Consider the following 21,568-nt stretch of genomic DNA (forward strand, 5'->3'; position numbering starts at 1 on the left):
CTGACACCTAGCGGAAAATTTGTTTGTTTGTCAAAAGAAAAATGGCTTCCCCCAGAGAAGAAGGCGAATTGCTGGAAAGCTCAAGTGATAGTTCTGATGAAGAAGATTCTGAAGAAGAACCATCGGGAAAACCCGGACCGACTGCTGTCAAGTTTAAAAATGACGGAAGTTTCCTGGAAATGTTCAAAAAGATGCAGGAAAACAATCAAACCCAAGTACCTGAGAAGGCTGTACACGAACAGCAGCTGGTGAAAGATACAGACACTTCTTCTTCAGCTGAAAAGAAATGCTCTACGAAAAAGGAAGAAGAACCAGCAGCCTCAGCAGCATCACCACAGCCTGTTCAACAGAAGAAACCTGGTCTCATGTCCATCGTAAGTCTTCTTCCTCCAGATTCTCCAGAGAACCAACTCAGTTGTTGAATCGTTTAAACAGACGTATCTCTTCCAGTGATCCCAAGGATGATATCCTAGCCCGACATTCGCGGCGGTTTCAGATTCAAAGTTATAGCTGAACGACACTAACGGGCGAGTCATTTCTATATCCGTACAGGTTGGAAAACGCCGTGGTGGCAAATCCCTTCCCGTTGGAGTTGTTAAGAAGCAGAAACGACCCGAGGAAGAAGAAGAAAGTAGTGTAAGTTTCCATATTCATCCCTGGTCCAAAATATGTTTTTAACATTTGTCTTTTTTACATTCAATAGGGGAAAACAGATGCCTGGTCCCAGTACATGAGTGAAGTGAAGAAATACAAGGAACGGCTTGGTGATGAAGGTGATATTGCTCTATATTCTTTGATTTACACCAATTGTTAACCTGACATTATTTGATTACAGAGGAGAAGAACCGACCCTTGGTCAAGTGATTTTCAAACAATTCCTTTACGGGTGTGTGTTGACATTTGTCTAATTTGCTTGTGAGTGTGCTTGAATAACAAATTAATGAAGAAAAAAAACCCTTGATACACATTTTGAAATGAAAACTTGACATTGTTCTTGTTTCTTTTATTACAAATATTACTACCCACATTTAACAAAACAAACCCTGACGAACAAGACGGTGACTCGGTTATTCAAGCTAAATTTGCGTTTTAAGGTCGATTCCATAATAAGTTGTGAAAGACTTAAGTCTACAGGGAATTCAGGAAATAGTCAAATCGTTTTTTTTTTTTTCTTTTTCTTCCTTAGTCGTCATCAGTTCATGGCAGACGGTAGGGTGACGCCAAGATTAAGGGCCACTTTAAGTTGGGCCAGAGCTGCATCTTTCAATGAAAAGAGGTGCGAAACCTCGGCTTCCGTTTTCGATAACGGAATCGCTTTATCGAAAAGCTCGATCGCCCGTCGTAGGTTGCCGCGTTGAACTTCGATCGTACCAAGAGTCTCGTATGCGAATTCGCACTTGTCATCCATTCGTATAGCCTCTTCGATATGCTTAGTTGCCAATTCAACGTTACCAGTAGACTGCAGCTGGAGCAGACCTGCGTCCGACAAGATAAGAGTTTTAATTATAGCTCCCCAGCTCCTAAAATTAAACAGACATTTCAGTACCTCTATGCACATATGCAGTGGCGTTGTGAGGGTCCACTTCAAGAGCTTTCATAAACAACTCGTCGGCCTTCACAAACTCTTGTTGATCAGACAACACCTGATAACAAAACCGATTAGAAAAAGAAAAAAAATAAGATACTGTCCACAACAAATGAATAATTAGGGTTCCAAACTGACTTGTGCATAGAGAAGGAAGCATTCAGGGCAAGTAGGGAATCGGCGGATGGCATCTTCAAACGCTGCCAATGATGCAACGACTTCTCCGGCATTGCTCATCGCTACAGCGGCTCGGTAGTCTGTGTAGAGCTTCTGGACAAGAGCAATGGGAAAATCTCCATTCAGAGAAACAGCTTTGGCGAAATCACTCATGGCTTCACTGGCTTGATCCAGCAACATGTAAACCTGACAAGAGGGTGGAAAACAATTTAGTGAAACCTTTTAAATTCATGAAAGTCAAAAACGGATATACCTGTCCTCTGTGATGGAAGACGTCAGCATTTTCTGGCCCGAGCTCGGCGGCCATCAGCAAATCGTGTAAACTTTCTTCAGGGGAACCAAGTTGCATCCGGAGAGTGGCCCTTTTCACCAAGGCGTTCACCCTAACCTAAAAATTGACAAATACGTTGAGATAAATATGGGGAGAATGTTTTTGTATATTAATTTCACCTTGGGGTCTGTTTCAGGGTCGTTGAATACTGCAGAAAAATCGTCCAAGGCTTTTTCATGCTCGCCAAGTAGAGAAAGGAACGTTCCTCGTAGAAGCCTTGCAAGTCTTTTGATTGTTATGTCACCCTGTTAATAAAGAGACAAGATACTGTGAAATTAAGGTTTCAAAAATTTACTGTTCTATTTCCCTACCGCTTCAGAGTCGAGTTCATTCGTGCACAATTCAATAATGGGGTCGAATTCTTTCTCTCTCAACTTGTCCAAGGCTTTGGCGAAATAGCTCTTTTCTTCATCTGTTTCTGGTTGCTAAGAGATAAGATAACAGATAAGAGGAAACGAAACCAAATGAATAATTTTGTTTGCTTTTACCATCGTATTGTCCTGCTTTAGTAGATTAAAAACGGGGTCTTCCGCAAAAGAACACATGAAAGTGTTGACAGAGTGTTTGGACGGAATGACAGACTGTCGGTTTACCATGGCTTCTTTGGCATGTTCCTTCCCTGCGTGGATCGATCAACGTCTCTTTTCAAATTATTCTGGAGGTAAAGAAATGGGGAATAAGTTACCTAAATCTTTAAGCACTCTATCAGCCATCAATAATGATGACTGATTCTGAAAGGCCTCCAATATGCATACAGCAGTAATATCTTCTAAGCATGCCTCTAACTGCTTTGTTATTTCATAGGCCTTTGCTCTTCTGTGCAGAGCTTTGACATACTTTGAGTTGTACTGGAGAGCTTCTGTGCAGTCTTTAATGACAGCGTCATAGTTTTTCTGTGAGAGTTAGGCAATATTTATAGGTTGTTGAATTGTTAGTAACATTCTGTATAGGTACCAGTTGTTCAAAGGCGGCTGCCCGGTTCTGGTGGAAAAGGGAAATATCTGTGTTGTCTTTCGGACAGATATCTATGGCTTGTTGGTAGCACTTGATCGCATCTGAATATTTGCCTTCTTTGAAATACTTATTGCCTTTGTTCTTGTATATTTGGGCTTGTTTGTTAGGTTCTTCTTCTACCACTGGAGCAGCACTTTTTCCAGTGCTGTTATCTATTCCGTTGGCTTTCTTGGGTGGTTGAGTTTCACCAGTGACTGTGACACTAGCGGATACATCTTCTACACTTTTCTTGCTCTGCTTGTCTTCCTTGTCTGCAGGCTGAATTCCAGTTTTCCTCGATCGATAATACCATATACCGAGTCCTGGAAAAGCCACACATGTGCTTTACATTAGCCATTTTAATTGAAGTCTAACAAACAATTAGAAAAAACTTACCTAAGGCTACTGGAGCTCCAATAGCTAAAGCTATTTGCCATTTAGGCAATGAAAGCCCGGACGAGGAACCTGCACGTGTGGATCCAGACATTGTTGTGTAAAATGTTTTTTTCCTGGTTGAATGCAGTCACGGAAACTCCAGACGACGTGCAACGCTCGGGACTGTATTTTAATATTTTTTGAGACCGGCTTTTTTCAGCAACGCAGTTGAAATCGTGAACACTAGATGGCTTAAAGCGGGAATTTAAATAAATTCCCAAGAAATACCCCAATATTCGTGCTAGAAAATGCAACACGCCTTTTTCCCGAAGCTTCCACTTGGACTCTTGGAGTCGGTAAGCTCGCCGAGCTTTTTTAGTCCGCTTTCCATCTCCTGATTATTCGGTGGCGCGATTCGGGCCGAGGATATTGCCAATGGGGAGTTCCGTCGTAAAAATTTAAATAAATTAATATATACATGTATTTTTTTTCAAATAACAAAATTAATCAATTTTTTATGATTTCGGGTGCGTTCAAAATCTTGCAAATTTATGGTGAATTGTGTTCCCCGGGATGTTATACCAAATTCTTTATATTACGAGTAACTAGGTTTAAATATGAATTCCAGTAATTATAAATCAGAAATTTCGAAGTCACGAAGCCCGCTTACGTCATACGCAGAAGCATCCCCCCCCCCACAAAAAAAAAAAAAAATTAGCAACACATTTTGAGAAGATTTGAGAACACTAGAAATCGGTTAAAATGTTGCGACAACACCAACTTTATGGACATTTCAACACTGTGGAAGTTTGTTATTATTAGTTTTTCGTCATCGAATGAGTCCACCGTCTGAGTCTGAGAATTCAGATGACTTTCTCGGTTTTTGTTTAAATCTTGTGTTTAAGGGGGCAAGTAGAAGCTTGAACAAAACAAATATAGAGTGGGACAGAACTCTTTTAAATTGAAAGTCGATGCATATGGAATTCAGAAGTCATACTAAATTTATTCATAAATGAATAACACGAAATACAAATTAAAATATATAAAGCAGTGAAGATTTCAAACGATGGTTGTAGGTTTGTAGCGCAGGAATTCGAAGGGTATAGATATAGACTAAACAGCTAAACCCGTAATCGCCAAATAGTTGACATTTAAAATAATTAAAACACAATAAAAAGACGACTGCGGTATAGGATCTATAACCATTTGAATCCGAAGTCGCTGGAAGAAAATCTCGTTTGGTGAACGATAACTTCTGAGGAGGGGGAGTTTATTTAAGAATTTAAAACATAGTATAACACATCATAATACGAAAGAATTACTTACAATTGAGTTTTTGGTTTCACTAGTTAAAGTTTTTCAAGCCCATCATGCCAACTTTCAGAATCTTAGTCGTAGATGGTCTTTTATCATAATGTGCAATATTTCCGTTGGTATATGCGAATATCAGGACCGGTTCAGCTGAGGCCAGTCCCACCGAGGTATAATAATACCTGAAGTTTTGAAGTCGAATATGTGGATCCATAAAAGGTAACTCTGTCATAACCGCATTCAAATTAATTACTAGAAAATTTAATACTAATGCTAGTTAAAATGTTACTTACCTGTTGCGATATGGTTGTGACTCAATAAGCGCTCCCTCACTCGTGTTTCAATACTTAGGAGAGCGAGTAAGTTTCCTCCTCTACAGAATCGATCCACCCTGTTTCGTCAACGTCCTTAATAAGTTAATTAAACTGCAAAATGCACATAGCATGATCATTTTTTCATTTCATTTAAAGTGTAAAAATAGGTTAAAATACTGATAGAAAAGCAACAACATTTCAATCCCAAAAAATTGTTGATTTTCATAGTCAACAAATAGAAATTGTTTATAGTACTAATGTTTACCCCTGGAGCCAGGAATTTACTATTTATGAAGATCGTATCGCAGAAAATCAGCTTTGTATCACTGAGCATGATTAATTGATTACAGATCTACTGAAAAGATCGAAACGATTATAAGGAATTAAATAAAAAATCTAAGAAGATTTTCACGATTCACACTCCACAGCCAGTTCCAATCACAAATGTCTCCGAAGTGAAGCCAAAATGGCTCCAAATGTCAGCACCTAAAACCATGCTAAAACTAAAACTCGCCCAGCATAGTTCTAAAATTGGTGACGTGTAAACACATCGCACTCAACACAAACCAAATGGCCAGTCCATTTTTAGCCGTCCAAGGAGCAAGGACTCCAAGCGATGAAATCGCCGGTCGTTTCAAGCAGAAAGGCTGCGTCAGCTGCGTGCCTGCGTCGTTTTAAAAGACAGTAGTTATTCTCCGACAACAAATCGTTAAAGGTAAGTAGATGTCGTTCCTGTTCACGGGAAAAAACCTAATTCTTTTCAAGAGACCATTCCAAAGGAGAAGGACAAGGAGAAAATGTGGTTAAAGTTTACTTTTTCGAATTGTTAGTAGGCTACTTCAACCAAGAGGCGCCGGTGTGGCGGGCTCTTGTTGGTGTTGTTTCGTCTGCTTAACGACCGAATTGAAATATAACGAAAGCAGACGACAGTAGTGGGGAGGGGCCAAAAAAGAATCGACCCCTCACCAACAAGTTTACCCACCCACCTCTTGGAAGCCAAGAGGGAATCAAATGCTGCATCATTTCCCACGCGAAGTCTAAGTACGAGAAAAAAAACGGTAAAGAAAATATTTAGTCTAGAAACACATTTATGGAAAGCGTACGAGTCAGCTGTTATTTGTAGTAGACAGAAACTACAAACTAAGGCAACTCCTGTAATTATAATCAAAATCGGCGAATCATTGAAATTTTGTTTAATTTTATTTAGTACTTTTGTATTGCATCTTTCGATTAAAGTTCTTTTTTTATTCAAATTAGCAACTGCAATACTGCATGATGATTTTTTAAGCTGGGGGATATAGCAAGAAATTTTACACGGTGATGAAAATGACCGGTTGCATAATGTTTAATACAAGTGATTATAGTCAGGATTATTCAAATTTTGTAATTGCCGCTTACAATCTTTCGCAAACTTTCTTGAATTAGCATTGGCCATACCGAATTTGAGGAGCAATTGGCAAAAATCAATCATTTGTTTAAGCATTTCTCTAAGAAAATTCGAATTTTCAATCTTGTCGTGCAATCCGCGATTTCGTTTTTCTTTCAATAAAAGTAAAGCTGACACAAAATCTTTGCAATTTTGTCTCGCCTGGTTGTCTGATAGATTACGATGCGCAAAAACTGAATGCGAAGTTGTAAAAAGTCCAATCATTCCAAAGACAATATCAGTGGCCCCTTTCTGTTGAAGGTGTTGGTAGTTCTTCTTGGAAAGTCTCAAACTAACGTTCCCCAAGAGAATATCGGCAAACTCAGTGTACCAGGCCAGCAGAAGAATGGGTCGTCTCTTTTCGTTCGAGGTTTCATTTGTGCGGTAATAATCCCTGTGGATCAAAACAAAGTTTTCATCAGCGAATCCTCGTCGATGATTCATTTCTCCAGCAGGGGTCGGACTTTATACGAAGTAGTGTTTTTTTTTCCAAAAGTAACCCGAAAAGTAAAAAAGAAACAAAATAAAGACAGTTTCGTGTTTACTTTACATACATGACTGAAATTACTGTACCAATTCGTTTTATTCTTCGCTGTCTCAATACTCGAAGTCCGTCCCTTTAAACAGAAGAAATAGGAGGGGAAGGTTACTACGTCCACAGACGAAACGCAAAGACTGCCTCAAACCCTCTAAGTTCTATGGACTTTTGTATAGTATCTATGGGCGTAAAACGACTATACAGAAACTAGATCTTGACGAAGAAATACAGTAACGGGCTTCTAGAAATGTTAGTAAAAGGTAACAAACAATCTACCGTATATAAGATACCGCAGTATTCGAAAGCACATGACCGAACGTCATGCTGAGGCTTGGGCTATTTTGGTATTTTGGCCAACCTAGACTGATGAAACTGAAACTTCGTGTCACAGTACAACTGCGACTCGACAAGAGGTCGAAGGCGCACAGACACGTCCGAAACATTGGATGTACCAGTTGTCCACATCCCCTGTGAAGAAGTGAAACACTAGGTGTCTGTTTTCCCGCGCAAATACTTATAAAGAGGGATCCACACGCTATTCGTACAATGGAACAGGTGGGCTATTATACAAATCATAGTTACACCAAATTATTATAAAGCTACAATCAAATATGGTTAACTTGAATCTTGAAAATCAGGTTTCCAAAAGAGCAGAGTCGGGAAAACGTTTAAACCTCAAAGCGCATTCACGTATGGTTGAAGAAAAAAGTAGACGGTCGCCCAGATTGAACATGATAAAGAAACTTGAGTACAAATCAATATATTTACCGCGTAAAACATAATTACCAAAAACCGAAAGGTTTTTTTCTTCTTTTTTTTAGACACATACGCCTGGTTAAAACGAAATTACTTCATTTTTCACTCACCAGAAAAAAGATCAAATCAAAAAAATTGGTTGAAGAATCAACAGAAAGGGAAAACAATATTGAAGTATGGCATGGCACTGAGTGCAAAAGTTGTGTTGCCCTTTCCAGCATCAATAATGAAGAAATGACGTGTTTACAACATCATTACAAACACTGCGCCTGTTATTCGATCCTTAACCGAGTTGTGGCAAATTTGGAGACTCAAGATAATAAGGTACCGAAGAAAGAATCGAACTTCTTAAATCATGCTCAAGTGAAGCAACTCTGTCAAACAGCATCAACTAAACTAAAATGTAAAGAAAGTAGTAATTTATTTGAACGAGCGGCTGAATTAAGCGACCAGCTTATAGGGCCTGTTGAGACGGCAGCATTTGACTGCGATCGTTATGAGGAGTACATGACGCTATTGCTGGATATTGCGAACATTTTTTTAAAAAGGGATGCCAAAACGCTGATAAAAGACATTAAGAATTACCTGAAACCGTTTAGTAGAAATCAGACAATCGATGAGAGCATTGGCGAAGGGGGAAATGTGGTAGACTCTCGGACGGATACGTTACAAGCAGTAAAAAAATGGAACGAAACTTATCTTGACTTAAGACATTCATCAGGCGACGAAGAATTTGGTAAAAACTTGAAGGAAATTGTCGCACCGAATCGAGGCGGAAAATGTTTCTTCTTCCCAGAAAAATATGATTTCTTCTGTCACGGGCAGAAAGCTAGTCCATCTGAATAAGCTCATGGAGGGGAGGGGGAAAACTTTCTCGTGTGCTCTGTTTCTCTCTGTTTTTCTTTCTAGTTTCAGTTAGATACTATTTAAAATTCAGGGATTGGTCTAGTCGTATAGTCGCCAAACCAACAATGGATGGTTAAAAAGTTTAGACATTTATTGGAGATGCAAAGTAAGCCATATTATTATGACAGAAAATATTTGATATTTCTGTGCTCACTAGTCACTGCACTAACTCTCAGTATTATCAAGACCATCATGTCTATGTTGGCTCAGACTTTTTTAAATAACTTCCCCCGAAAAAATTAGATTTCGAATAACATATTTAATTTGGTGATCATAAATAGAATACAGAATGACCCAATCTGAAATCTCCTTATTTTATTTGGAATTATTATACATTTATTAATAAAAACCTAATGTAATGTATTCTCTCCTGTGAGCTTGGGCCTGATATCCCAATAATGTAGCAGATTGGTGCATGACAATTGTTGTCACGATTTTAATTTCTGTAGTCGTTTGTTTAAAACAAAGCTTTTATATTGAACCTTGTGATGAAAATATACTATAGGTACATCATGAATTATATTTCCGTCGTTCGACAAAAATCATATGACTCTTAGCAAATGAAATATAATTATTGGAAGACGTGTCTTCATTGTTATTAGTTTATTACAGTAAAAGTTTTAAAGGCAAGTTTTGTCTATTCCCTTACTTTATTTTTTGGTGAGGTGAAATCAATCAAAACAAGTGTTGAGACACCAATGAAGAAATAGTTTTGCAACCCTATTTTAGAACGAAACATAATTGTCTGACTGTGACGAATAAAATGAACAGAGAATTCAACAAATCCAAATTATTGAAAAATATTCGAAAAAAAAAAACGTCAACGTTCGTGCTATATGATATGAACCCAAATAAGCTTATTAACTATTTTGCTTTGAAGTTTGTTTCGAAATCAAGGAGTAATCTCAAGATCCTACAGCAGAAAGGTGATATTTCACTTGCATTGAAGGATTCGTCCCTGCCAGGATTTTGGCATAGCACATGCTTGGCGTCATACGTTTACACTTTTCGAAACCTTTTGAAGACATCATCGTAATTACTGTTGTTTCAAAACACGTTTCGACGCAATAAAGTGCTGACTTAGAGTTGATTGGGTTGGCATTCAAGTTTGTTTTAACTTAAAGTTAACGCAAATGACTTTTTTTTCCCCAAGGAACACAACACCATTTAGGTGTTAAATCAAAGTGTTGAAAATGTACCATTTAGCAGAGACACGTATTAATTAAAATGATTAGTTTTATTCGGATTTGGATTAAAATCAAATTCACAACAAATCTGACTTAAGCGCTGCCATAAAAAAATAGGCTACTTAATTCTGGAACTCAGCAGCCACCATTTACGTTAATGTCTCAAAATAAAGCAACGTGAACTAAAAAAAAAATAGAACGCCATGATGAACTTCAAATACCATGAAGTGGAAGAGCTCAACAGAAACGTCCACTACAAAAAATAACTCGTTGCGAAGTAAACGTGAAAAATATTAGAAATGCCACAGCAAATCAACGAAAAGTTCGATTTTCAAATAAAATAGCATTTAGAATCGTAAACGTTGAGCGGACAACTTCAATCGTTTATGTTGATATGGAAATTCGAAATTTATTTTTTAAAAAGATGGGGTCGCATACACCTGCTGGGGCTAAATAGGATCGAAGGCAATTTCACATCACGCTTTGAGTTGGAAAACCAACGGTTGAAAAATTCAGCGCGTCTTGGCATTTCCTTGTATAGTATACATCTACTTCCTTCCTTTCTCGGTGACATACTTTCCTTTTTGGGGGAGTTTTTAATTTCGCAGAATCAAGGAATAAGCCGTGTTCTATTTCACCCCATTTTTGGAAAAAAAATAATGGGAATAATCGAGGGGAGAATCGTTCATTTGTAGCTTATTGAAATCGCAAAGCAAAGGCAACAAAACGAAATCAAAAGCGGAAAATTTGTCAAGGCATGCGGATTCGGTGCTAGGTCTAGTACTTCATATACTTTCTAATTTTTCTAATTCGAATTCGTGAACACATTTCCTTGAAATATTTTTAGATATCTAAGGGTGGGAGGAGGATGTAGCTAGTAAATATGATAAGCATAATTCATGTTAAGTAATTCTAACTCACATCCTCCAATGAGTACCTTGGGTTCGTTGATCGTTGATGTTGACCCTCAAATTTTTCAAAATGTTAAACTGAACTTCCCTTTGATCCCGAGCAGAGTCTACGTATATAAACAGAGATGTAAAATATAAGAAGCTGATATTTTCATTTTTTTAAAATATCCCCTTTGAAATGACAGAAAAGGAAAAATCGCAGCGCGGCATCCATAAGTCGGGTTAAGAACGACGTCGTTGATGAAAATTTCAACGAATTCATTGCACCACGGGGACCACGCTGCAGTAAAATGGGTTGACTATGTGCATTCGATTCCGCACTCGTCCGGCAATAGTCTCCATGGATCAAGGCAAATCTGTGGTTGGCAAATCCTGGGAGATCAATACTTTCAAACCTTTTTTTCTTCAAAATTAAAACCCAAGATAGGTCGATCAAATATGCAACAGCTTGTTATATCGATACCTTTTCACTAAATCGTCAATATCCTTGTCAATATAACAAAAGTGATTGCTCAACTGACTGAATTATTGTTATCGACGCGCCACAGAATTAGCAGATAACTCGCTCGCACAGGGTCGACTGGTTGAAACCGCTCTGCATCTATGGGATTTGTATAGGAATTGACAGTAGAAATTTGGTTCTGAAGTCTTGAAGAAAACGGTGACAAAGTAGTGACAGCTGTCTTTAAACGACTAAAATACCTTTCGATTTCCGCAAACAATGTATGAATTATGATACTGAAATGCCATAATCTTTGATCTTGTTCTTATCTAACAATTAGGATCTCTATTCGAGGAGGAGTTTACTCGGATCAAAATTTCAAATTAGAACACCACAACCCAAAAAAAAAAGAATGTCTCACATGCATTGAAAATTGCCTTAAGGAACGAGTCCCGAAATGGCACTGAGTGTGAGATCGACGAAACTAGAAAGCCTCTTGATGCCGCGCAAACTCACGAAATATCCAGTTAGTGATTGGCAACACAGCAGCTCGCACCTGTGTTTTCACTCCACTTCGCGACAAAAAATTGCGAACTGCGTAGCAACAGCGATCAATCTGTAAACATTTGAAGTACAGAGAAAAGAATCATAGCAAGAAATTTTTCGTTTGAAATTCACGCAGAAGGAACTTAAGACATGCCATTGGCAGTGCCTAGAACATCGACTGATGTTGATTATACAAATGCAAGAGCACACTTGACAAGAAATAAGAAGAATGTTAAAGAGCAAATATTGCCGCCGGCTACACCAACCAAAAAAGGATCAAAGATACAGCCAACGCCATCCCAAAATATGGCTTAATTGTCACGGTAAAAAAACAAAAATATTGAAACAACGGCCGAGAGAAAACGGATTGGAAAACAATTGCCATTCAACTGTCAATAGTCACTATCGACTTCACGATAAAACAAATCAGCACGACAACAATTACCAGAGCCGACATCGATAATTCCGTCGACACCTGTTTATTTCGAAGAGAAAAATCTAGACTAACAGAAACAAACAGATCAAAGAGAGAGCAACATAAAATGGCCAAGGCGCGAATATTTCAGATAAATCGCGGAACCCGTGACAGTTTGGAATGGCTCCCACTGTGACAATTGCGTTGCTCTGAAGAGTATTGACGAGAAAAATGCTGCGCGATTGCAACATCACTTCAAATACCGTTCCACGTATTGCGTCTTTTATCAAGTGATGACAGATGAACAGATCTCGAGAAACGAATCGTGTCAAACGGTAACATTAACAAAACGTACAAGAAAGAACTGTGTACTTCCAGTCGAAACAAGCTCAACACCTGTGCGACTGTGCGAGTTATCAGCAGAAAATCCGCATGAATTCACGTCTCCAGAATCGGAATTATCTGAAAGGATCAGTCACTTATTCGAAAGAGCCGCCAAGTAAATTGAAGAGCTAACTCGACCAGCTGAGACTGACTGAATCGGGTGAAAGTAGTTTTTAAATCCCCACAGAATGTAAAGCAAAGTGTCACGGAATAACATGAATCGAAATCTCAATCATCAAACAAACTAACGATGACTAATACCAAATGAACTTCGAAGACAAAATTATAATTTTAAACTTGTGACATAACAAAAACAACGGACAATTTTAAATTCCAAAGAACTTTAAGTGGATCTGCACAGACCATTTCATTTTTTAAATGTCAATACTTAATGGCTTTATATCCAAAACGGATGGCGATTGAACTCCATGTTTTTTTTCTATTGTAAAACTATAGTCAAGAAGGTGGCAAGATCTGAACCGCGGAAGTTTGGTTTACGTTTGTTTTTAAAAAATAGCAATAAGAAAAAAAAGTTTTCGCCTGGTGAACGACAGCCTAGAGAGAATTCTCAGTGTAAGCTGACAGAAGGCCAACTAGCTGTTGCCAAAAGTCGCCAAACATTACAAAACAAACACAACCTTTTCTACTTTTCTAAGGAGAATGGCAATCTTAAACATTGCAGCACTCCTTTCCTGGTGAAAACTGTCCTGGAACGATACCAGTAGAAAAACCGTTTGGCGCAACAACCGGCAACAACGACTAATCGCAGCCTAGAGGAGATTATAACTTTATAAGGACGATGGAAACTTGGGAATAAAATTTCGGGATTATGACTATCTTAAGACTCGAGGGCAATTAACATTACTCTTTTCCATTGAGGGAAGAACAATTGAGATGTCATCAATAGATGACCTTCCATCGCAACAATTCAACGCACGGAATGAATATTCACATTTTTTTAGTATAAAATTTCAATTCGCGCTCGCGTAAAAGAATTCGAGAAAGTAAAAGCAAACGATTTTTAGCCAAAATGTATGGATGTCACTCTAGCTTGACTTTAGATCAAGCATCTCTTCAGGTACTTAATTTCTGAAGCGCCTGATTACCAATTGGGAATCTAGGTTCAATGAGAACTCACCAGAGGTCATCACTCGGGAGGCGAGAACACAATGCCTGGATTCACTAGATTTGTGACACCACAGTGGCGCCAGAGCGGGTGTGTGAGCCACTTCTAATGCTCACTGGGAGATTTGAACTCCCATACCCCAAGACAAGGCACACCTGTTCACAAGTGACGCCTTATCCAACACACCCACTCTTCCACAGTATCACATTGTAAAAATAAAAGAATATTTTTAATTTCAGTGGATGATCGCCGTAAATAGAGTCTTGTGTATCGATGATTGATCGATACTGGTAAAATTTTAACACACTAAATTTCAATCGGTTTTGGTTTCGTAGTCTAATTAAGTTCTGATAAAACATCACGAAATAAAATGTGGAATACGCGAGTTATTGAACGAAGTAACGAAGACAAATTCTTGTATTGGGAATTAAGCAAAGAAATGTCGGAAAAACTTGATATTAGCGTCACCCAATATATACATCACCTAATATCTGTAGTAACCGCAACGAAATATTTCGTTGCACCAATGCACTAACTAGCCATTCAACGAAATATTTCGTTGCGCTTACTACAGATATTGACTAGTGCAACGAACAATTTTTTAACACTATAAGACAGCTGATGTATACGTTCGATTCATTTAAAGTCAATTGCTTATTAATTACCGGATATCCGAACTTTCTCTTTTCAGTTTGCGATCTTACCCACACATGTTACATAATAGCAATTAATTTGATCGCCCTTTAGAAAAAACGCTAGACGTCGCGCCATAGAACGATACGAACAAGAAACGACGTAACCAAAGCCAGAAGAGCATTTTTGCCCTCCAACAGGACATAACATCTTCCAGCAACAAAAGAAAAATGGGAAAGTTTCCTTTTATGTCACACCTTCTTTCCCGTTAGTCCTAAAACATAGGACATAGGCCTACCGAGAAATGAAAAAGTACTAAGATAATGTAAACTGACATTCTCCATGTAGCACATTGGATCATTTCTACACTGAGAACTCAGACTGTGCAAGCTCGGATGACGCATGTGCGACACTTCGTCTTCATGAAAATACGCCCAACCAGGAATAATGTCAAAAAAGTGAAAATTGCAACTGTAAATGGATGCAGGAGGATGCATGATGTCGAACAGCCACAGCCCTTATGCAAACATTAAAAATAGATTTTGAGACACCAATGAAGAAATAGGTTCGCAAGGTGACGAAACGGTAAAAAAAAAATTCAATCGATTATTATAATTACTGCTTTATAAAGTGAATGCAATATCGACAGATGGCAGTTCTAGAGACAAAAGTCAAGCCGCTAACATATCAGAAAAAATAATTTAAAAAAAAACTTGAGGATATCAAGAAAGAATTCCTTTTCTTAAATGATCCTTAACAAGCCATAAGGAAATCTGTCTGGCATCAAATAAACACAAAGGCAAGAAAAACGCACGGTTATTATTTTAAAAAAAGCGGCTGATTTTGGCGGACAGTTTTATAGGGCCTACTGAAACGGCAACATTCAACTGCAATCGCTATGAGTAGATGACGCTATTGCTGGATATTGCATAATAAAATTATTCAAAAACGGCTGAACAGAGAACTGATCGAAAAAATCGAAAAACAAATCGAAGAAAATCGAAGGAAAAAAAAAACTACAAACAAGGAACTTCTTGAAACCGTTCAGCCATCAAACCCAGGCGGACGATGAGAGTATTGACGAAGGATTATGTGTAGAAGACCCTCGTTTGGGTTCGTCAGGAGTTTAAAAAAAAACATTGAACAAAACATTTCTTTAATTTAGACATCCGTTAGGAGACGAAGAATTTGGCAAAAACTTGAAATAAATTGTCGATCCGAAAAGAGGGGAAAAAATTAAAATAAATGCTCATATGGTAAAACAAGTAATCTTCACCAGATTGACAGCACATCTTTAGGTTATAAACCTATTGAGTGCGTTAAATCAATGTGGGACTCTAGGACAACTGAGGGGGTCCCCTATCGGGGTCTCGTGAATCTAGAACGTATAACGAATTACTGGAATGGCTTGTCGGTTTCGCACCTTGTTCCTTGTTTGCGTCACTTCAGCCTAAGACTAAGACTTTCTCAACCTCTTTACAAGGGAGATAATGGTAATGCCCGGAGGTAGAATCGAACTCGGGGTCGAGTTATTAGTACTAATACAAACTAACGCCTTATCCGACTCGCCCACCCGCACTCCCACAGAAATGTTTAGCCGCTAGATGGATATGTCGTCTGCTAAACATGGTAGACTACTCGGAACCATATTCTCTTTCGTAAGCTTCAATGATTTTTTAATTAATTAATTTAATCAGTTAATATTAGTCGCTATTTAATTATTCAGAATATTCCACTGTCAATAACACGTCCATTCACTTTGTCTTCGATGTGCTACTAGAATTTCTTTTTGAAAAAACACAAATAGGTTCTCTTATCTGACCTTCGATAAATTTCCAGGCAAATTCTTGTGGCAGTTCCCTAGATTCAGTTCCTAAATGGATCCTAAACGTAAACGGTAGTACCGTAAAGATTGTTCTTACTGAGCACATGACTTCATTTATCCATTTAACAGTCGCTCATTTGGGTGCAAATCAGTTGACCCGAAAACTTTTAATGGGCGCTTTTTTTTTCATACCAAAAATAACCCAAATTTCTCGCTTATTAAGAGTACTGTCGGTTTCGCACCTCTGTTTGCATCACTTCAGCCCAACTTTAAAACATAAAGGCGGCATCATATACAGTTCTTTGACTTCCAGAAAGGACGATGGCGTTTTAAGGTATCTTTAATCGCATTTTTGCTTACTCTATTTGAGTTTGGTGCAACTTTCCCATCCTTTACTCCATTGTAAATTATTAACGATTTTAAGATCACATTTACTGAAAATTCAGTTAAATTGAATTTTCAATTTATCGAATTTTTTAATTTAAAAAAAAAGTGAAAATGACGACATGGTTACTTCTAGCGGTTGTTGGCGGCAACTTTAAGAAAACAAGGAAGTTCGATTTACTTTGTTTTAACAACAAACAGACAAAAGATAAAAATGACAATTTTAGAAAAAGTTTTCGCCTTGTGTACGACAGTCTGGAGAGAATTCTCAGTGTAAGCTAATAGAAGAAAAACTTGGTTGTTAACAAATGTTGCCAAATATATTCCTAACATACGCCCACAATTTTCAGCTTTTCGATGAACTGTGAAAATTTTGTGCATTCTTTTCATGATGAGACTTTCCTGGACGGTGATAACACGATACAAACAGAAAAACCGTCTGGCGAAAAATAGAATAATCGCAGCCTGGAGGGGATTATAAGGACTTTGGAAACTTGGGAATACAATTTTGGGATTATGGCTATCTTAAAGAGTTGTCGGCAATTTACAGCAGTAATTTCCTTTGAGCGAAAAACAATGGAGATGTCATCAACAGATGACCTTTTATCGCAACAATTCAACGCGCGCGGAATGGATGTAGGCTTTTGAAAACACGCAAGACGTTGCGCCATTCTAAACATCACCAACAGAAAACCAATGCGAAAATTCAACATCACAAAATGACACAAGGGGGATGGGAAATCAAACGGAGAAGTGCAGTGTCAAACGGTAACGATCACAAGAAAGTGGAAACATTACAGTAAAGTGTGTATAACCTTACCCATGGCCGCAGGTGACGATCAGGGCAGAAGTAAATTCGATGGCTCATCTTCTTCTGCAGGTGATTCTGTCCCTAGTGATTTAGCCTTCACAAGTCGGTCAACAGGGACTTTCCTTAATCTCCTGGACATAACGGATCATAGATACACCAATTAATTAAAGGCAAATACTAATCCAATAATGATGCAATAATATATCTCACCTTACATATTCTGGAGATCATAGTGAAGGAAAGACGGCATCTTTTAACCGAGTTCGCCAATGATGGACTGCTCCAAGACAACAACTCCAACTAGTACGTCTATCCCTGTTAATAATTAAATAGAATTTAAGCACATTTTACTTGCAAGCATTTTTATGGGTCTCCAGTTAACACAATGTTCTTGAAGTTTATTGGACATGTCCATCCGTTCAAAAGATTTTAGACCCAAGTCAAAACTTGCTTGATAACTGTTAATCATTTCCTACATCTTTCAATGCTCGAATACATTCTATTTTGACTTCATTTACAAAATCTCGTCATCAAATTAGAAACAAATGTTTGAAGCTTCTACAACTTGCTTTTAGGGCCTATATTCCAATTGGTATTTGGGGACTGATTGTTAAGGTTTTTAATCAAAGACATAACTAGCATTTGACATGTATAAATCCTTGCTACTAGATGCTCACTCCTTTAAAATGATATGATGCAGATAAACTCGTTACTGAAATCAGTACCATAAACTGTGTGAAATAAGAAACTAAGAATCAAGCAATGTGGTAAGCAAAAATTTCAGACCTGCATGGTCTATTTTTTTTATAAAACTTAAATTAATATAAAATGACGAAGCCGCCATGCAATACTTGAAAAGAATAAGAATCTCCTGGAGAAAAGAATCACCAAGGCAAGTTTGGATACCTAGTTATTGACTTATTGGCTACTATCATAAATGCATTTAGCCTCTTACATGACACTACGATTTTTCGATTTTACTTACCGTTTACAATATTCGAAAACCTCGAGTGAAAATCTGAACGCCCAACAGAAAACTAGAAAAAGTGATGTGAACTTCATTGACGCCATTAGACATTAGTTTAATGCACGAACCGGCACACAAAGTCAAGAACCAATAAAAGACCAGTAGCCCAGGGCGAACGTTGTCAAATTTCTTACGTGCCTTGCTTTGATTAGTTGTTTTTTTTTTCGTTTTTTTTTCGTGACTTCTTTACATATTCTGTAAATATGAAGGGGGGTTAATAATAAGAAAAATGAAACAAAAAAAAAATCTTTTTCTTCAAATAGATTGTCTCGTATAGAAAAGGGACGAATCTGAGATGTTCAATACATGTCGGTGGTTCAACTCCTGGCACACGCTAGACTATTTTTTAACCTCAGCTTCATTTATTTCTGTTATTTTTTTTTAAATTTAATGCAATTATTTAGCGATTTATTAAATGCGAAACATAGTAGAGAATTGGAAGTTCACGCGAGGATGACTGGAAACACGTGAAAATTCTCTATCGAATGATGTTAAACTATCAATCAAATATAAGACTATCAATTAAGTAAGTTTAAGTTATTATTACGAGAAACCATCGGATCGGTTGTCTATGGTTTCGTGTTCAAATCGGTCAAAATGAAGAAGAAAAGAATTCAAGGAATCATTTTGGAACACAATTAGAGAATATTCGCTAAGGTTAAGTATAACCATATTCACAATGATTTCAGGATCATTCCAGTGGCCAGGTCCAGCAACCAGGATCAAACTATCATGCTTGTCACCATAATAATCAATGATGCTTGACCCACGTCCCACAAATCATCGATGTCGTTAAAGTTCCGTTACTTCAGTAGTTTTCAATACATTCCAAATTGTAAACCTTTCGAATGAAACTTAAAAAAATGTATGATGGAGAAATAGATGATGGCAGAATACCAAATAGTAAAAAAATTGATCAACTCACATAGTCAGCAAGGCAGCTTTGATTCCACTTGAGGCATCAGCTTGAATTGCCCATTCTCTGAGCGATTATGATCAAGGCAACATTCATCCAATGATATTATATTGAAACCAGTACTTAAATATCCTTCAGATACTTTGATGGCAGCCATTTCCATAAAAGTTTTCACTAAATGTTCAATGTTGAAGTAAATCTTAAAAAACTAAAAAAACACTTGTGTCAACGAAAAAGTACTGTGTTAAGCAATGCATACCTAATATTGCAGTTTTCGGGATCATTTTTGCAGTCTGTATTACACCAAAACCTTTCCATTGAAAGTTGATCAAATTTGAAATAAATCCTATAACTTGTGTAACTTTGATTTGATGCCTACAACTTACCCATCCCATGGGAGGATTTCGCGTTAACCCAGATATTATTCCAGCCAAGATGGTTAACTTCACAATGATTGCATTACAATTTTTGATGATTACTGTAAATTGTAATTGACAGTGGAGTATTCTGAATAATTAAACGGCAACTAATCTCAACTGATTAAATTAATATTAAATCATAAAAGCTTATACGAAAGAGAATATGGTTTCGAGTAGTTTATTTAATAAAAGTTTGTTTGTTGTTGTTTGACACTTTAAACTGTTGGTAGCAGACGACATAGCCATCTAGCGGATTAACATTGCCATAGGGGAACGGGTAGGGTAGTCGGATAAGGCGTCAGTTAGTAGTACTACTGTACTAACAACTTGACCCCGAGTTCGATTCCACATCCGGGTACATCCATTAAAAAAAGAAAAACAATTAAAAGAGCCTTTGACCGTAGCGTAATCGCTGCGGTATGGGGTCAGTCTCAAGACGATACCTGTGCGCTTCAGGTGAGATTTGACTGCAGCATGCTCTACTCAGGATTTCAAGGGGAATTCTGGGCTGCAATGGGTCCTTAAGTGTAAATTGCCCAAATGACGGCCTGCGATTGCTCACGCAGACGGTCCCACCCCCCACTGACGGGGAAGCGAGTGGCGGATAAAACCGAGCCAAGGCGAATTTGAGCAAATAAAAATGAATAAAATTCGCCGGACGGTGTACAGACTGCACGGGCAAGGGTCGTTGACCTTCTTAAGGATGAACAGTCGCGCGTAGTCCTAGCACTACGTGGTATCCATTGAAAGAAATCGTCTTACCGAGTTTGTTGTCGCAAAGTTTCAACGCTGAACTACCGATATCTGTCGTCGTAGCTAGGTGAACCACTCCGCCAATTAAACTTGCCACCGACCTTCCGCCTTTCAAATAATTCACGAAAATAATTCACGAAAATGCCGAGGTTGCCGATGAGGCCGTTGAAGCCGTTGCGCACACCGTACTATGTCCCTGCCCACGCGATCTATGACATTGAAAAGTTTATAACAAGAAATCCGACCAGGCCAGAGAGGATCAGATCATACAAACGGAGAGAAAATAAAGTTGTCACCGCTGTTGCACCGCCATCGCTGTACATGCGATGCAGCACAACTCCCGTTGTTGACCTGGTGATGCCATCGATCAGTCGAATGCACCTTGTGCCGAAAGGAAAGAAAAAGAAGCCGTTTCTCAAGGACCAAATGATGACTGACATCAAGTCACTGAAAAAAGAACGTACGACACCAACCAAGTCAAAGGTCCAGAAGAATAAGCTTCCTAGAGTAGTCCTGAAGACCGAGTCGAAGGCGGCAGTAGCGGCTGAAATCGCCAAGGCCATGAAATCGAAAGCACCAACTATCAAGAAAGAGGCGAATTGGAGTCCTACCTCATCAGTCCTTACAACACCTGCAGCCCAGCCTTCGATTAAGTTAACTATACGACTGAAAGCCTCGAAGATCCACTCGTCAACTGAATATGAGATTGTGAAGCTGAAGAATGAAGATGTAATTTGAAATTGATGCGATATCTGTGTAATACTTTCGGAATAATACAATCAAAATTTTATTTTAATTATTATTGATTTTTCATTGATTCATTTTGGACTCCATTTAAAGAGGGGAAAAAACAATTCTTAAATTATTTTTAAGATCCAGTAAATTTGATATTTCTTTTCACCAGAATTATGATTTTTCATAAAGTTATTAGTTTAAATTCCAGAATAGGATCATTTGATTTGATTAATCAGTTTTGTCGTGTCCACCAGCTCCCTTAGAGTGACAATTGTTAGGACCTAAGCGCATTTGACACCCCGCTCCCCGAGATTCCGTTTAACTTTATTCATTTAGCAGAGT

General features: G+C 38.1%; 3 protein-coding genes and 2 long non-coding RNA genes across 9 annotated transcripts in view; 1 reads left to right on the forward strand and 4 right to left on the reverse strand.

Moving 5' to 3' along the window:
• Positions 1-21,568, reverse strand: part of LOC124321086 (uncharacterized transmembrane protein DDB_G0289901-like) — a 122,328-nt gene that overhangs the window by 11,635 nt on the left and 89,125 nt on the right. The gene's annotated exons all lie outside the window — the stretch shown is intronic.
• LOC124321095 (telomerase RNA component interacting RNase-like) lies at positions 15-981 on the forward strand. The gene is made up of 4 exons (XM_046784009.1): positions 15-374; positions 553-636; positions 704-773; positions 836-981. Exons 1-4 carry the CDS (start codon positions 42-44, stop codon positions 862-864), a joined length of 516 nt encoding a protein of 171 aa, XP_046639965.1. The 5' UTR covers positions 15-41; the 3' UTR covers positions 865-981.
• Positions 964-3,696, reverse strand: LOC124321087 (mitochondrial import receptor subunit TOM70-like). Its single transcript, XM_046783994.1, has 10 exons — positions 3,483-3,696; positions 3,048-3,409; positions 2,779-2,986; positions 2,582-2,712; positions 2,405-2,518; positions 2,213-2,338; positions 2,016-2,150; positions 1,724-1,948; positions 1,547-1,643; positions 964-1,476 (listed from the first exon to the last, which is right to left on the reverse strand). Exons 1-10 carry the CDS (start codon positions 3,571-3,573, stop codon positions 1,193-1,195), a joined length of 1,773 nt encoding a protein of 590 aa, XP_046639950.1. The 5' UTR covers positions 3,574-3,696; the 3' UTR covers positions 964-1,192.
• On the reverse strand, positions 16,045-18,578 carry LOC124321097. 3 transcript variants are annotated; one of them, XR_006914132.1, is made up of 4 exons: positions 18,362-18,497; positions 17,587-17,691; positions 16,685-17,507; positions 16,045-16,216 (listed from the first exon to the last, which is right to left on the reverse strand). It is a non-coding gene; the product is annotated as an uncharacterized LOC124321097 (long non-coding RNA). The 3 variants fall into 3 exon arrangements; XR_006914130.1 differs by lacking the exon at positions 16,045-16,216 and having other exon boundaries at positions 16,737-17,237; positions 17,386-17,507; positions 18,362-18,578; XR_006914131.1 differs by lacking the exon at positions 16,045-16,216 and having other exon boundaries at positions 16,737-17,507; positions 17,592-17,691; positions 18,362-18,577.
• Positions 18,926-20,610, reverse strand: LOC124321100. 3 transcript variants are annotated; one of them, XR_006914136.1, is made up of 5 exons: positions 19,892-20,610; positions 19,706-19,826; positions 19,579-19,629; positions 19,329-19,493; positions 18,926-19,257 (listed from the first exon to the last, which is right to left on the reverse strand). It is a non-coding gene; the product is annotated as an uncharacterized LOC124321100 (long non-coding RNA). The 3 variants fall into 3 exon arrangements; XR_006914137.1 differs by having other exon boundaries at positions 18,926-19,244; positions 19,706-20,610; XR_006914135.1 differs by having other exon boundaries at positions 19,706-20,610.

This window comes from Daphnia pulicaria, chromosome 1 (genome assembly GCF_021234035.1).
Source record: "Daphnia pulicaria isolate SC F1-1A chromosome 1, SC_F0-13Bv2, whole genome shotgun sequence".
NCBI lineage: Eukaryota > Metazoa > Arthropoda > Branchiopoda > Diplostraca > Daphniidae > Daphnia > Daphnia pulicaria.

What these genes read in the sequence shown, in the direction of transcription:
- LOC124321095 (XM_046784009.1), top strand. Translation starts at nt 42, where the DNA reads ATGGCTTCCCCCAGAGAAGAAGGCGAATTGCTGGAAAGCTCAAGTGAT. An exon ending in AACCTGGTCTCATGTCCATC is followed by an intron (nt 375 to 552) that starts GTAAGTCTTCTT and finishes ATATCCGTACAG; the next exon opens with GTTGGAAAACGCCGTGGTGG. An exon ending in AGGAAGAAGAAGAAAGTAGT is followed by an intron (nt 637 to 703) that starts GTAAGTTTCCAT and finishes TACATTCAATAG; the next exon opens with GGGAAAACAGATGCCTGGTC.
- LOC124321087 (XM_046783994.1), bottom strand. Translation starts at nt 3,573, where the DNA reads ATGTCTGGATCCACACGTGCAGGTTCCTCGTCCGGGCTTTCATTGCCT. An exon ending in ATGAACTCGACTCTGAAGCG is followed by an intron (nt 2,339 to 2,404) that starts GTAGGGAAATAG and finishes CTTTATTAACAG; the next exon opens with GGTGACATAACAATCAAAAG. An exon ending in GCTTCCTTCTCTATGCACAA is followed by an intron (nt 1,644 to 1,723) that starts GTCAGTTTGGAA and finishes TTTTGTTATCAG; the next exon opens with GTGTTGTCTGATCAACAAGA.